This window comes from Aquila chrysaetos, chromosome 1 (genome assembly GCF_900496995.4).
Source record: "Aquila chrysaetos chrysaetos chromosome 1, bAquChr1.4, whole genome shotgun sequence".
In the NCBI taxonomy this organism is placed as follows: Eukaryota; Metazoa; Chordata; class Aves; order Accipitriformes; family Accipitridae; genus Aquila; species Aquila chrysaetos.
Window position 1 is genome coordinate 65,950,852 of NC_044004.1, and position 13,692 is coordinate 65,964,543.

Below are 13,692 nucleotides of genomic sequence, written 5' to 3' on the forward strand. Positions count from 1 at the left end.
CTACACCATCCCATTGATCACAGTTACAATTTGGACTCTTCTCTAGGCATGGGGATAAAATGTGAAAGATTAATTTTTTTTTTTTCTCTTCCCAACTATTTTTCCTTTCTTCTTTGACCAAAAGGTGTTGTGGGAACATTTTTAGCTAACGGTCACAAGAGCATTCCAGACGCCTTTAGAAGGCCTTGAACAGAATAAACAGAAGACAAAAATAAGAAAGATACCAATTAGAAAAACACAGGTGCGCATTCCACGATAAAGAGAACTTGGCACAAACAACCTCAATTCGGCAGTTTATGTTGACCAATTAGACTGAGACAAGTCTCGTATGTTTTAGTTAGTATAACCAATTATGTTTTATGTTTATGCGCCTGTACAGTGTTGATATAACCAATCATTAAGTGTAACTGGACGCGTGGACAGTGCGTGAATAATGTGTGTAACCAATAGTAAAATAGCTAAACGCATGTACAGATGTAACCAATGTATAAAATGATGTCTGATGCTCTAGTAAAGGGGGCTTCACCTGATCACATTGGTCTGTGTGTGTTGTCCTGTGCCTCCGCAAGAAGGGACTGGGTTAAGTTCTCATAATAATCCTTTTATTTGTAGTGTGATTTTTAGTCATTAGTCATATAGACTGTTTGGTTTGTCAGCTAATGAATTTCAGGTCTGTTGATCTCCTGGACATTGAAGGCTTGACTGAAGTGCAGCTGTTGTCCCACAAATGGGGTCGTTTACCCGGTGTGTGAAATGCCAATATACACACAGAGCAGAGGTATTTTATTCCAATTCATGTTTGCGCAAGGATGGGGGCTAGGTGGTAATCCACAAAGTTAGCACACCTCACGCCTAAATGGGCAAGCAGTTTATACAGTTCAGTTATACATATTCAATTTCCAAAGTTCTTCCCCCAAACTATTACTGGTAGTCGCTTATCTAGTACAGTTTCTATTGGGTTAAAGTTTCCCTGCTTCGAATTAAAGGTACAGTGTTCTTTTATTCTACAGCGCATGCTCAAGGAGAGTAGGGGGGTAAGTCTTTTGGTCTTGAATTGAGTCGGTGGTTGTGATCTCCCCCTGCCGCCTTTACCTTTCCTCCGGTTATCAAAGATTTTTGCTGACTTCATGCCTATTAGCAATTTTTCAACTTTTCGGTGCCTCCTGGGGTAGGATGTTCCCTTCTTATCAGTCTTTTATTTCTTCTTGAGGGGCACAGTCGTTAGCAAGGCATGCCTTGTGTATAACAAAGGATATCTTATTTCACAAGACCTTTGTGGTCTTCTTAAGTACATCATTCCTTAAGTACATCACAGCTAGAGGAAAGTTTTGTGATTTTGCTCAGGGGGTAGTATGTTGGTTAAGATTAAATATGCATTATTAAAAATATGTTTAATTTATGTTATCCAATACCTGCCCTCATGTGTCGTTCTCCACTCCCCCCCCCCCCCCAAAAAAAAAGGCAAACAAAAAGCCAAGTGTTAGCTGGTATGAATCAATACAATTTTAGTCACTGTAAACAGCCAGATAAGAATCTGGTCTCAGAGTGACTTCAGCAGACATCACTGAGACTTGCTGTGTGGCCGTCCTATGAGGCGTAATTTTACAGGTAGGGAGCATGAATGTGTTGTCATTCTTCCTGCACAATGCTTCTGTGTTATGCTATGTATATCTCAGGGAAAAATCTAGACACTTTGAAGTTTCTTGGTAGTGAAGTGACCCTTAAATGAGAAGGGATCGGGGAAGAGAGAAGAGTCTGAGAAAAAATACCAGAGGAAGGTGTTCGTTACAGCTGGGAAAAAGTAAAACTAATCAACAGCAGCAAGAACAACAACTATACAAACACTGCCTCAATTTGAGTCAAGGCACCAGGAGGGGTCTGCAATCTTGGCAGTGCACTGTTGACTTTTCTAGGTGTGTGTACATATGTTGTTTGGTAAATGACAATGAAGGAGGTGTTGTGCTCAAGGTTTTATTTGCAACTTACTCTGAATGCTTTTCTCCTTTCTTCAACAATTTAGTGGTGTTATATGGCAAAGGGTTAGAGAAATAACTTGTGGAACTAAATGCCAGTACGTAAATGAGGCATAACAATGTAATTATGGTGCTTGGAGTAGGAGGAGAGCTATTTCTAAAAAGCATGTGTATTTTACTCTTTTTGGAATCCATATTGTCCATTCCACTCTGTGGAAGGAAGACTCATTTCCTCCTGCAGGGATCATCCAGAGAGAGAAAACCTCCATGGAAGAGGACATTGCTGACTAGTGCTGGGGACGCGTCAACCTTGCTGATGTTATGTACTTCTCCAAGAAGGGATGTGAGGCAGTTGCAGAAGACGAAGTCACCCAATGGTTCTCCTCTGAGGAGCTGGTGTCGGAATTCTCACCAGAACCAATGCCAACTTGCACCATGTCAGCTGGCAACTGAGCGTTGTGTGGGTCATTGGGATCCTAATTTGGTATTGTCTCCTGATGCCTTTTCGGTGAGCCAGAAGTAATTTGCTGGGATCAGTTTTTCATATTACTTTTTAGAAAAGATGTGAAATAATATGCTATTGACTAGTACAGCAAGGAGAGCCTGGCATGACTTTGTTTTATAAGTGTCATGTCCCAATTTCTCAGGATGATGACTCAGGTGTGCCAATTCCCAGGTCAGGATTAAGATGAAATGACACCAGGGATCCTTTAATTCACAAAACTCAATTTTTATTTGCTCACAAGAATTGGCATGCTCACCACCAAAATTGGTATGCTCACAACAAAAACTGGCATGAAACTATATCAGTAAACAGTGCAACATGTGCTAACCATACATCACCAAACATATACTACAGGCCTTGCTTATTTGGGGATCAGTTCAGGGAAGACAATAAGGAGAGCCCTCCCATTGAGTCACGAGGTTCAGAGTGGACCCCCTTGCTTTCGAGACTTCTTCTCAGTGAGGAGCCTAGGGGTGGCTGAATCCACTCCTAGTCCCAGACTTGGTCAACAGTTTATGTCTAAAGGGATGAGGTGCAGGGATTACGGAAAAGGGAAAGAGAGACAGAGAAAAGAGAAAGATGTCACCGGCTCTGGATCTAGCATTGGTTCAGTCAGCCAAGGGGTCCGGTTCCAGTGGGCTTGCATCCAAGGGTCTTCAGTTTGTGTCCTTTTATCATCCTTGCCCTTCCTTTGGGCAGGCACTCGAACTCATTAGGCTAATTAGGTAGCCTTTGGGCCGTGGGCTTGGGGAGTAGCTTCCCCTTCCCTGCAGACGTGATCTTTAGCCATACATGGTGAGCTGCCCTGTTCAGCATATTAGAACAGCAGAACAGAACAGGGAGCTGTGCACCCTCCAGCACACGCTCCCCCTCCTGTTGCTGATGAGCGCTGATGGGCTTCTTTTCACCTGTGGTTCTTGCTAGACTGAGTTAGTTGTTAAGTAGAACTTGCCCCTCCACAATGTTTGAGACATTAACTCCTTCAGTTTCTCACAATAAGATGCCATTAAAACTCAAATATCCCCAAAAGGAAAAAAAAGAGGTGCTGAAGATGTACATTTCTCATGTTCCATATGTTTTATTAGTAATTAAGTTGTTTGTAAAATCCAGCAAAAATTTATAGAAATGATCTGCAGATCTTTTTGTTATGTAAAGTAACAACTGTTTCAACTGAAAGGATCAGGCTCTGCCTGTCTGAATAAGAGACAGGGAGACTGTATGCTGAACACTTGGGATCTGAAGCAGAGCCAATGTTCTGGGAGCACAGGGCTGGAAGTAAAAAAGAGACATCCACTTGGAATGTATTAAATTTTCAGACTTTTAAACTTTTCTTTTAAGCAAAACCAGCCTTTTATCATATTGACCAAACAGTTACAAATATTTATGTGTTTTTGTAAAGAGCAGGAGCTTTTAAAATTTCTTATTCCTTTGATGGGAGTACTGTATATTCAAAACATAGCTGCAGTGCATAGAGGGATTTCATACCAGTCAGTCACATAGGAGAGCACATATGCCTGCGTGTAAACTTAGATATGCAGCTTAAGAAGACAACGTTTATGTAGAAATGGCTTCAATATTGGTTTTGCTCAGCCATTAGTAACCAATGATGTTTAATTCTCATGATTATATAGTAGCTTACTGCTTGGGGTGGAAATACATACTGAAATTTCTAGATACATTTTTAAAAATGAAATGATGGGTCCCTTTTGGCACTGAGAAATCTCACCTGCATTGAAGAACCCTAGCCACTACTTGCCATCTTCTTTGAACACGGTGGCTTCTTTACCATGTGATAGCTTCAGATCAAGGCATGGTGCTTTTTGGAAGATAGGCTCCAGGCAGCACAAGGTTTTGTACTCAGTGCAGGATTGATTGAGTAAAAACATGCTCATATTATCCTGTTGGCCTTAACTGGTTTGTATTGCTAATTAGATGCTATTAATTGTAGAGGGAAGCATTGTGAAATGGATCAAAGGGTTAAATGAAAGATTTTCTTGCTTGCTCTTCCGGTTTTGCTTTTTAGCATTTAATTAAGATTATTTTACTTTGTAGTGTCTGCTTGGCTGTTTTCAGCATCCTCTTGCTGGTCTTGGCCACTACAGTAGTAGGACAGTTTCCAAATGGCAGGTAGGTGTTTGCTGAAGGCTCTTTCCATTTCCTTTTTATTTCTTTAAGGATTTGAATTAGTGGGTTGGAATATAAATCTGCTCGAGTCTGGAGGATTAATGTGAACTATTGGGTGATTTTTTTTTTTTTTTTCTCTACTGTAAACTCATAGAGCACTATGAGAGAGTATGGCAATGGCATCTGAAAGTGGACATGCAAGGTAAGCCAGATAGATACTGATGGAAGCATGTCTTAGAGTGGAAAATAAAGAGCATGCTCTACTTGAGTCAAAATAGGGCAAGTAAATCATGTGTCCTGAGCAATTCCGTATTAATACAGTGAGATAGTTATGTCCTGCCAGTGCAAAAAAGCCTCAAACATGATTCACCAGCAAAAAATTTTATATTTAATTAATATTAATGAATGAGTCAATAGCAGCTGCTTCCAGAGAAAATCTATAAAACAAAACCCTGACTATTACCTTCTCTGCTTTGAATCTGGTGGGTTTAGAATACGTAACAGTAGAAGAATGCACCAAGAATATCTTTGATACCCGATAAGCTCCTCCTGCATGGTATTGTTAGTGCAATTGAATCTTCTTAGTATGGTCTTTGTAATAACAGCTATTGGGAGTAATGTCGAGAGTTGACATTACATTGTTCTGTGAGTGACTACACAGAACTGGAAATGTATCTATGGCTCCATTTATTTTAGAGTTAAATGCTGGCTGAGCAACCAGGATCAGATGATATGTGCCACATTAGGTGTCCGATGTCTGTGTGGTCTTGTTCATTTCCACAACAGGTGAGTGGTGCCACCCTGCTCTCATTGGTTTGGTGTTGATTTCTTACAGTACTCAATGTCTCAAGTTTCAGAGCGAGATTCTTATTCCATTACTGCATGGAGACTATGATGGTGCAATTTGATCCAAGAGGCTGTTTAGATCATCTAGACTCCGTCAAGATGTTGGCATGCCCTACTGTGTTTTCTGTTGTGTATTGGCAGCGTATGCGAAGGTGGAGTAGTACTGTGTTCTTGATTAAATATACATTTAGATATTTTTCTCAATGTTTGCTATGAACGTGTGATAATCATACACAAGAACATCACCATAAAATGTTCAACTGTTCTATTAGCCAATTTGTTTGGTAACTAGTTCTTCACAATCTCTCCTAAAGTAAGTTATGGACGGTATTTCAGTAAGTTTTCGTAATATCTTGCTTGCTTACTGGTGGAGATTTATGTAATGGAGGTTTCTGAAATTTTGTGTGTGTGTGTGCTTTAGAAAACAAACAAAATCATGCTATAGTGTCTTTGCTTTTAGAGTTTTAGTGTCCAAGTAGTCTTTGATATATACCTCTATGAATGGTAATGTCTGCAGCTAAAATGCCTACTCCAGTGAAGTCTTGTATTCTCAGCTGGAAGGAAATTGGTTTTGGTGAAATGCCAAAACTACTGAAATGTGAAGGGACTCTTGAAAGTATGAGGAAAGATGACTTACCTGCTGTAATATACTGCGAGAAGTTTTAACTTGTATCATAGTAATATTAGTATTTTAAAATGTTTTGTGGTGTTCTACTCTCTGCGGATCTGCAGATGAGCTGTGTGCCCGAAATGCTTTTGTCACTGAAAGTCTCAGTTGTGGATGTATGCTCACTGGATGGGTGACCTGTTGGGGCCTGTAGTCTGGAAAATAAACATTAAGTAATTACTTTTATGGTTGTCACTGCAGAGAAAACAGACCGCAGGAAGGAGGCATCTGTGTAGCCAACTACACATCTCCATTAGATGTTCTAATCCTGGCCAGTGATGGATGCTATTCCTTGGTATGAACAAGAGAGTTGGTAAATATTGGTAATGTTGAGATGCCTGTAAATGTAGTGTTGGGTAAGAGGATAAACTTACTGGTAGAAAAAGTGGGATTTGATAGCATTCAAACTCGTGTTTAGGACTGCAAAATAATAGATAGAGGCAGGTGTGTGCACACTTTTGACCAAGAGGATTGGTATAATTTGTGAATGAGCTTAGAAACAGATGTGTCTGTGTTCAGAATTGTTGTGGTTTAACCCCAGCCAGCAACTAAGCACCACGCAGCCGCTCACTCCCTCCCCCCCACCCAGTGGGATGGGGGAGAAAATCGGGAAAAGAAGCAAAACCCGTGGGTTGAGATAAGAACGGTTTAATAGAACAGAAAAGAAGAAACTAATAATATAACACTAATAAAATGACAACAGCAATAATAAAAGGATTGGAATGTACAAATGATGCGCAGTGCAATTGCTCACCACCCGCCGACCGGCACCCAGCTAGTCCCCGAGCGGCGATTCCCCGCCCCCACTTCCCAGTTCCTAAACTAGATGGGACGTCACATGGTATGGAATAATTTGTTGGCCAGTTTGGGTCAGGTGCCCTGGCTGTGCCCTGTGCCAACTTCTTGTGCCCCTCCAGCTTTCTCGCTGGCTGGGCATGAGAAGCTGAAAAATCCTTGACTTTAGTCTAAACACTACTTAGCAACAACTGAAAACATCAGTGTTATCAACATTCTTCACATACTGAACTCAAAACAGCACTGTACCAGCTACTAGGAAGACAGTTAACTCTATCCAGCTGAAACCAGGACAAGAATGTTATCATTTAAGTGTGGGTGTCTGTTTGCATAGTAACTAGTTTCTTTTGGGCTTGCAGGTTGGCCAAGCACACGGAGGGCTTTTGGGGCTTATTCAAAAATCTTGCATGCACACCAGTCAGCGTGTTTTGTTTGAATGCTCAGAAATTAAAGACCGTCATCTGGTGAGGAAAAAGTAAGGTGGTGAGGTGTTTGCTTAATTGTCCTTCAGGTCTAGTAATTGTGAGGTCCAGTTGTGGGTTGAGACTGTTCTCACTCTGCATCTCTCTTTGGTGGGCAGCTGTAGGTTGTCATCAGTGTAAGGTTTGGAACTGCTCCGTCAATGAAGGTGCAGGGTGTAGCAATCATCTACTGGACTTTTGATCATTTGCCCTGTAACCTCTGGGAACTTCCGCATTGCCACAATCACCCTGCCTGCCACAGGCAGGAGCCGGTTCATTCAGTTTTGAGGCTGATGATTCGGGGATGTCAGGACAGAAATCGGAGTTCTGTCAGCACATCTGCTTTCCAGATCATGCCTTCCCCTGGTACAGTTTTCATTGGCACCAAACATTGAAGCTGGTTATATCTGTTGTAAGTACAGGATAAAGGCAGGCTGATAGTAGGGAAAAAAAAAAAAATTACCAAAGTACCACCTAGCTGCTAGAAGCTGAAAGAGCATCCTGGAGAAGTGTCCTGTTTGCTTAATGCCTATAGTGCTCTCCAGGCCTGCAGTATTGATTGCTGGCAGAGGCAGCATGTTGGACTTTAGGGACATGAACAGGATTGACTCAGTATGGCAGTTCTTATATTCTCAGGTGTTTACAGCGACTGTTCTTAGTCATCCTAAATCTTCATGAAATAGGGTGCAATGCAGCTAACATTAAGTAAGTGTCTATGACAGTTTGTCCTTAGAAAAATGGAGAAGGTCCCCCCGTACTGGATCATTCTCTCCTTTTTTTGATATCTGATGTTTTGTTTTTGTTCTTTAATGCAGACTGGAGAGGAACTGCATGCTCTTGAGTCATAGGAAAGACAAGTGTCTCATGAAACAACAGATTTTGTGTGTCAGTAATCTGCTTAGTGGTAATACATTTGTTTTTAAGTGATACAGCAAATGTAATAAAATAGTGCCCTATCTCTTAACTAGGTGCGGAGAATCATTAGATACGTATAAAACTGATATTATGAACCCAGAAGGCATGAAAACTTGAAATATGGAAGATACTTCAGTCAAAAGTTTGACTGTGTTCATAGCTGGAACCTGCCAAAGATAAATGGGAAGTGATTTTTACATGATTCAAGTACCACTGTTCTCTGGCTTTGTGTTAATTGGGTTAAAATGGTGAAATAAAACTGTATACCAATTTGTAGAAAACCTACTTTTGCAATTAGCAAGAGATAACCTCTGAGATAAAGGCCTGAAACTAGCACATACCCTGTCTGAGGCTACTGACTGGCAAAGGGCAATTGGGCAAGCGCTTTTCTTGTCCTATGTAAGAGGTAATGGATGTTTAGATTCTTGGTCAAATACAAATATGAGTCTTCTATGAAAATGAAGTATACACTGAAGTTTTATTTTCTCTCCACAGAATTAGAGAAGACATTGCAGATAAGGCCAAATTACCCATTTTAATTTTCCTGGAACGTAGGAAACAACTATATTGATTTTATTGCTCTTCTCACTTCTTGCCACTGAGTGCAGTTTATTATACCCAGTCTTTACAAGTGAGGTGTTTGTTTCTACTCTGTAGAATTAATTAGCTCTTGTGAGATATTAAAAGTCAGATTCTAATATTTTACAACAGTTTTATGACAGTCTGTTTGCTTTAGCATATAGCATAATGGAAGAGAGAACAGGCTCTGCGATTGTTTCAGAACTATAGCTTACTTTCTCCCTTAGCAACTTAAGTCTCCTTAAGACAGTTTAGGATCCATTTGGTGATACTTAGAGTGGATTAAACTCTTCATCTGTTTTAATTCTGGCCAGGTACCTGCATAAACAACACATCAGTAATGATGTTTGAGAAGGGAAGCTTTGAGGTAGGAGGGACCATCCATCCAGTAGCAATCAAGGTAATGTATCTGCAGTTTTCCAAATGCGGAAGGATTATTTGCAGAAGCTTCTCATGTCAGAGAAGCTATTCATATGTAAACCTTAAAAAGGGGTTTGTTCTGTGTGAATAAGGTACTGAATAAGCCCTGAGAAAATGGAATCTTTTCATGGTGCACAGTGTCTTGCAGTTCAGTACAGTATGGGCAGTGTTTCACTGAGTGTCTTTACAACTGGTTAGGAGCAACCTGAAGAGCACAGTTGGCAATTGCTATGCTGGGTGTTCAGTCCTGCCTGCTCTTTCTGTCCTAGGGATCCTGGCTCTTGTGTGCTCTGGGGATAAAGGCACTTTTCTTGGCACTGCCAAAGCTTTCTGAGTAGCTTTAGCCAAGTCACCCTAGCTCTAGATATGTTAGTTACTTTTTCTGGAACTATAATGTTGCCTAATCTTACGGAAGTTAGAACTGGTGTGAGCGTTTTCAAGGAAACCTTTGTAGTCAGCACATCTGTAGATGACAAGTCTTTACATTTTGAGTAGATCTATCTGATTATAGTAGAGATGTCACAGTTTGGGGTCCTGCATTGATTGTAAAGGTTAACTGTTATAAACTTCTAATAAATGTTGAAATGTGGAGCTTTACTCTGAATTTACTGCTGCTTTTAGGAGGTGTGATTAGATTTGACCTTGATTTAACAAGTTGAACTGTGACTTTGTGGCCAAAAAAAGAGCAGCTTACGTGATTTAAACTAAAGTAGCAGATCATGCCCTTTCACTTATTCTTCTGGTCTTCCAGTATGACCCCTGCTTTGAAGATGTGTTCTGGAACAGCACAAAGTATTCCATGATGACCTATATTTTTAACATGATGACCAGCTGGGCTATTGTCTGTAATCTGTGGTACCTGCCACCAATGGTCAAAGAGGTATTTGCACTTTCATGTTTTGCAAATGCTCATAAAACATTGTCTGGGAGGAAGTGTGCGTTACTGCGCACGGCGTGTTGCCATTACATTTGTGAATCTTTATTGACAACTTAATGGACAAAGGCCAGAAAGCAATACTGTAGCCTCAAAATTAATTGAGCATGGATTTATGTGGGTTAGTTATCTTCAAGTAAAAACTACACTTGCAGAGGTTCAGACATTTCTGCACCATGTTCCCTGTTGTTCCCAAACAGCTTCTTTACTTGGGTGCAGCTGCTTTGCTTTCCTCTGGTCCCGGAGACTAGAAGAGATGTTAAAATGTGGCTTTATGCTGCAGGATTCCTGCCTCTCAGCCTGGCACTGACCTCCCTTTTTTACTCCAGAAGTGATATATAGATTTAGGCCTTCTCTTCACTCCATACTGGGGTGCTTCTGCCTTCTGTGTCCCCCCTTTACCTCCATCTGCACAGCTTCCACCCACCTCCTTGTTTCTCAGCCCTGCAGAATATCCAGCTAATCCTTTGCCCAGCAGCTTTACCCCACAACTTGGCACAGCCTCTCAGCCCACTGCCCCTGGATACTGACCTGATGCTGGCAAAGTGGTCAAGGCCTTTGCTCCAGCAATGCCCCAGTTTGGTACTGCCTACCCCAGTCTTTGCTCAGCCCTAGTCTTGGCAGGGAAGCTGCTGTAGTGTGTGTATCTTTAGTCCTCTGCAGTTCAGGCAGTCTTCTGTGAACTCACAATAATTCACCGATCCTAAATACACCAGGCCCCAACCCTGCTCAAGGCACCCCATCTCCTCCAAGGTGATCCTGTTAGTGTGTTCCCAGCCTCAGACTGATACTGAAGTACTGGGAGCAGATGCATCCCCTGCTCTGGCCAGACCTGTGACCTCACGCTGCATGTTGTCTGAGATGATTGCCCCAGAAACCACAGAGCCTCCCACATAGTTCTTTTTGGCACTGAATGGTGGCAAACCAGGCGGCATTCCCCAGGACCAGCTGGAACTGCCCTGCAGGTCACATTTGGCTTGTGGGCCTGGCATAAACCCAAGTGCCTGCTGTCTGACAAAAAGTACGTCTTTAAGTGAGACATGGAGAAAATGTTTAAGTTGTAAAGCAAATGATTCATATATTTTTTTCAGGAAGAGGAAGATGCTGTTCACTTTGCCAACAGAGTCAAGGCTGTCATTGCTGCTCGGGGAGGAATGTCTGTGCTTCCTTGGTGAGAAGCAACACCTTTGAGGTTAAGTTTAAAGCATGTTTAGGTGTTCTGTATTCTGAGACGTTAGCCTGGAATCTTTTAAAACTTCTTCGAGATCTGCTTTGCTTGGGTTGTAGTCCATCACCCTTACTGACTCTGAGTCAGAAAATACTACTTTATTCCTTGGACAGTTCTACTAGAATAAATAGACTAATATAGTATAAAAAGAGAAATGGAGCTGACAGGTGGATCTAGCCAGCAGGTATTATTTGGTGAAAATAAATTATTTGCCTGTTAAATGCTGGATTAAAGGAGAGGCATTACTTGTGTTGTGTGGTAAGTCTTGGCAGTACAGATCATTTAGCATTGTATTGCAAAAGCCAGCATTTAGGGTGAAAACTGCTTTGACTATGTAGTCTAAATATTGTAATGTTTTTCTGCCTTGACCCTGAAGTGAGCTCAAGGCTGTTTCTTTTCTGTGTCTTTCAGGGATGGGGGACTGAAAAGGAAAAAGATCAAAGAGTCTTTCAAGGAAGAGCAACAGAATAAATATTGCCAGATAGTAATAGAAAGTGGAACTGTGGGAAATGGAAATGTTTGTTAAATGGTATTTATTTTATCTCATTTTTCCATGACGTATCTCCACCAGAAAATGGGCTATTTTTTATACTAAACCCAACATATTTTCCTTCTGTCCCTGTAAGATATTTTGCATATGACACAGCAGGGAAACTATAAAGAGATAATATTTTTTATTAAATAAGGATATCATTTTATAAATAGGAAGATTTACAATATGCTAGTAAAATTCTCTCTGATGTTGAGTGAGAAGAATCTGCAATAAAAATACTTAGGCTCATTAAAGCACTGTTTTTTTAAATCTTTGAGTTACCCTGAAGACTTAAATGGTAACTTCTTAACTCATAATAAAACAATTCTGTACTCCTAGCCTCTGTCAATGACTTGGACTAGCAGTTTTCCTGTGAGCCACAGTCACTGTGTTGCTGTAGAGATAGATCTGATGTCAGCAGACATTAAGCAGTTCACCAAAATACATTTTCCAAATTGCAAGTTGGAGAGGAAGTATTGGATGTCAGAGGGAAAGAGGCAGTTGCTGACTTTCCTCTCCATGTCAGAAGACCAGGGATGGCAATATAGGAAGTTTTCCAGGGTCCCACTGACAAACAGCAGAACAGTGTCCAGGGCAGCACATCCCTGATGCCTGAGCATATGATGCTGGGATAAATTAGTTACAGCCAAGGACAATGTCATAGAAAAACATATTGTATTTTTAAATTATGTTGTGTCTTCTGATTTTGCTATATCCCTTCCTGTGTCTGTTTGAATGCGTTACAGAAATTAAAGAAAACCTATGACACGACCTCTGTTATCCTCTGTTGCAACTATTTCTGGATAGCCACCTGCTTGTGTTACCACTTGATGTGAAGGCTACTGATTTGCCCTCTTGACAAGCCCACCCTCCAAAAATAAATAGAGCAAGTGCACTTAAAGAATCTAAGATGGCAATATTTCTGTCACCTATGGTATTTCTTTGTATAAAACATTTGCGGTCCTGTTAAGTAGCTCGCACATGGAAGAATCTGGCTCCTTTAATGATCTGAATGTCACTAATGAAGCACACACAAATAGTTGTTATTTTGCCCAAGTTGCTTTAAGACAGATGAGTCTGTTAGGACAGTTAATAAGGTTTACATGTGTTTTGGGTTGGGGGGCGGGGGTGGTAGTGGGGGAGGGGACTGCAGGGGTGGCTCCTGTGAGAAGCTGCTAGAAGCTTCCCCAGCTCCGAGTCGGACCCACCTCTGGCCCAGGCTGAGCCCATCAGTGACAGTGGTAGCGTCTCTGGGAGAACAGATTTAAGAAGGGGAACCTGCAGTGAGTAGCAGGATTGGAATGTGAGGAGCACTTATGCAGATACCAAAGTCAGTGAAGAAGTCGGGGGGAGGGGGGAGGAGGTGCGCATGAGGTGATGCCCCTGCAGCCCATGGTGAGACAGCAGGCTGTCCGCCCCCAGCCCATGGAGGTGAATGATGGAGCAGATGCTCACCTGCAGCCTGTGGAGGACCCCATGCCAGAGCAGGTGGATGCCCCCGAAGATGGCCGTGACTCCATGGGAAAGCCTGAGCTGGAGCAGTCAGTCTGTGCCTGAAGCTTGGCCCGCAGAAAGGACCCATGCCAGGGAATTTTGTGAAGAACTGCAGCCCGCGGAAAGGACTCATGTTGGAGAAGTTCGTGAAGGACTGTCTGCTGTGGGAGGAACCCCACGGTGGAGCAGGGGAGGAGTGAGGAGTCCTCCCCCTGAGGA

General features: G+C 41.8%; 1 protein-coding gene across 1 annotated transcript; it reads left to right on the forward strand.

Moving 5' to 3' along the window:
* Positions 1 to 1,589: 1,589 nt before the first annotated feature.
* Positions 1,590 to 12,750, forward strand: LOC115333739 (glycerol-3-phosphate acyltransferase 3-like). Its single transcript, XM_041125993.1, is given in 12 exon segments — positions 1,590 to 1,608; positions 2,215 to 2,373; positions 2,376 to 2,481; positions 4,531 to 4,605; positions 5,299 to 5,388; positions 6,317 to 6,410; positions 7,270 to 7,385; positions 8,782 to 8,837; positions 9,180 to 9,265; positions 10,037 to 10,165; positions 11,311 to 11,390; positions 11,859 to 12,750. Coding segments are annotated over 12 exon segments (1,125 nt in total). The 3' UTR covers positions 11,974 to 12,750.
* The last annotated feature ends 942 nt before the right edge of the window (positions 12,751 to 13,692 follow it).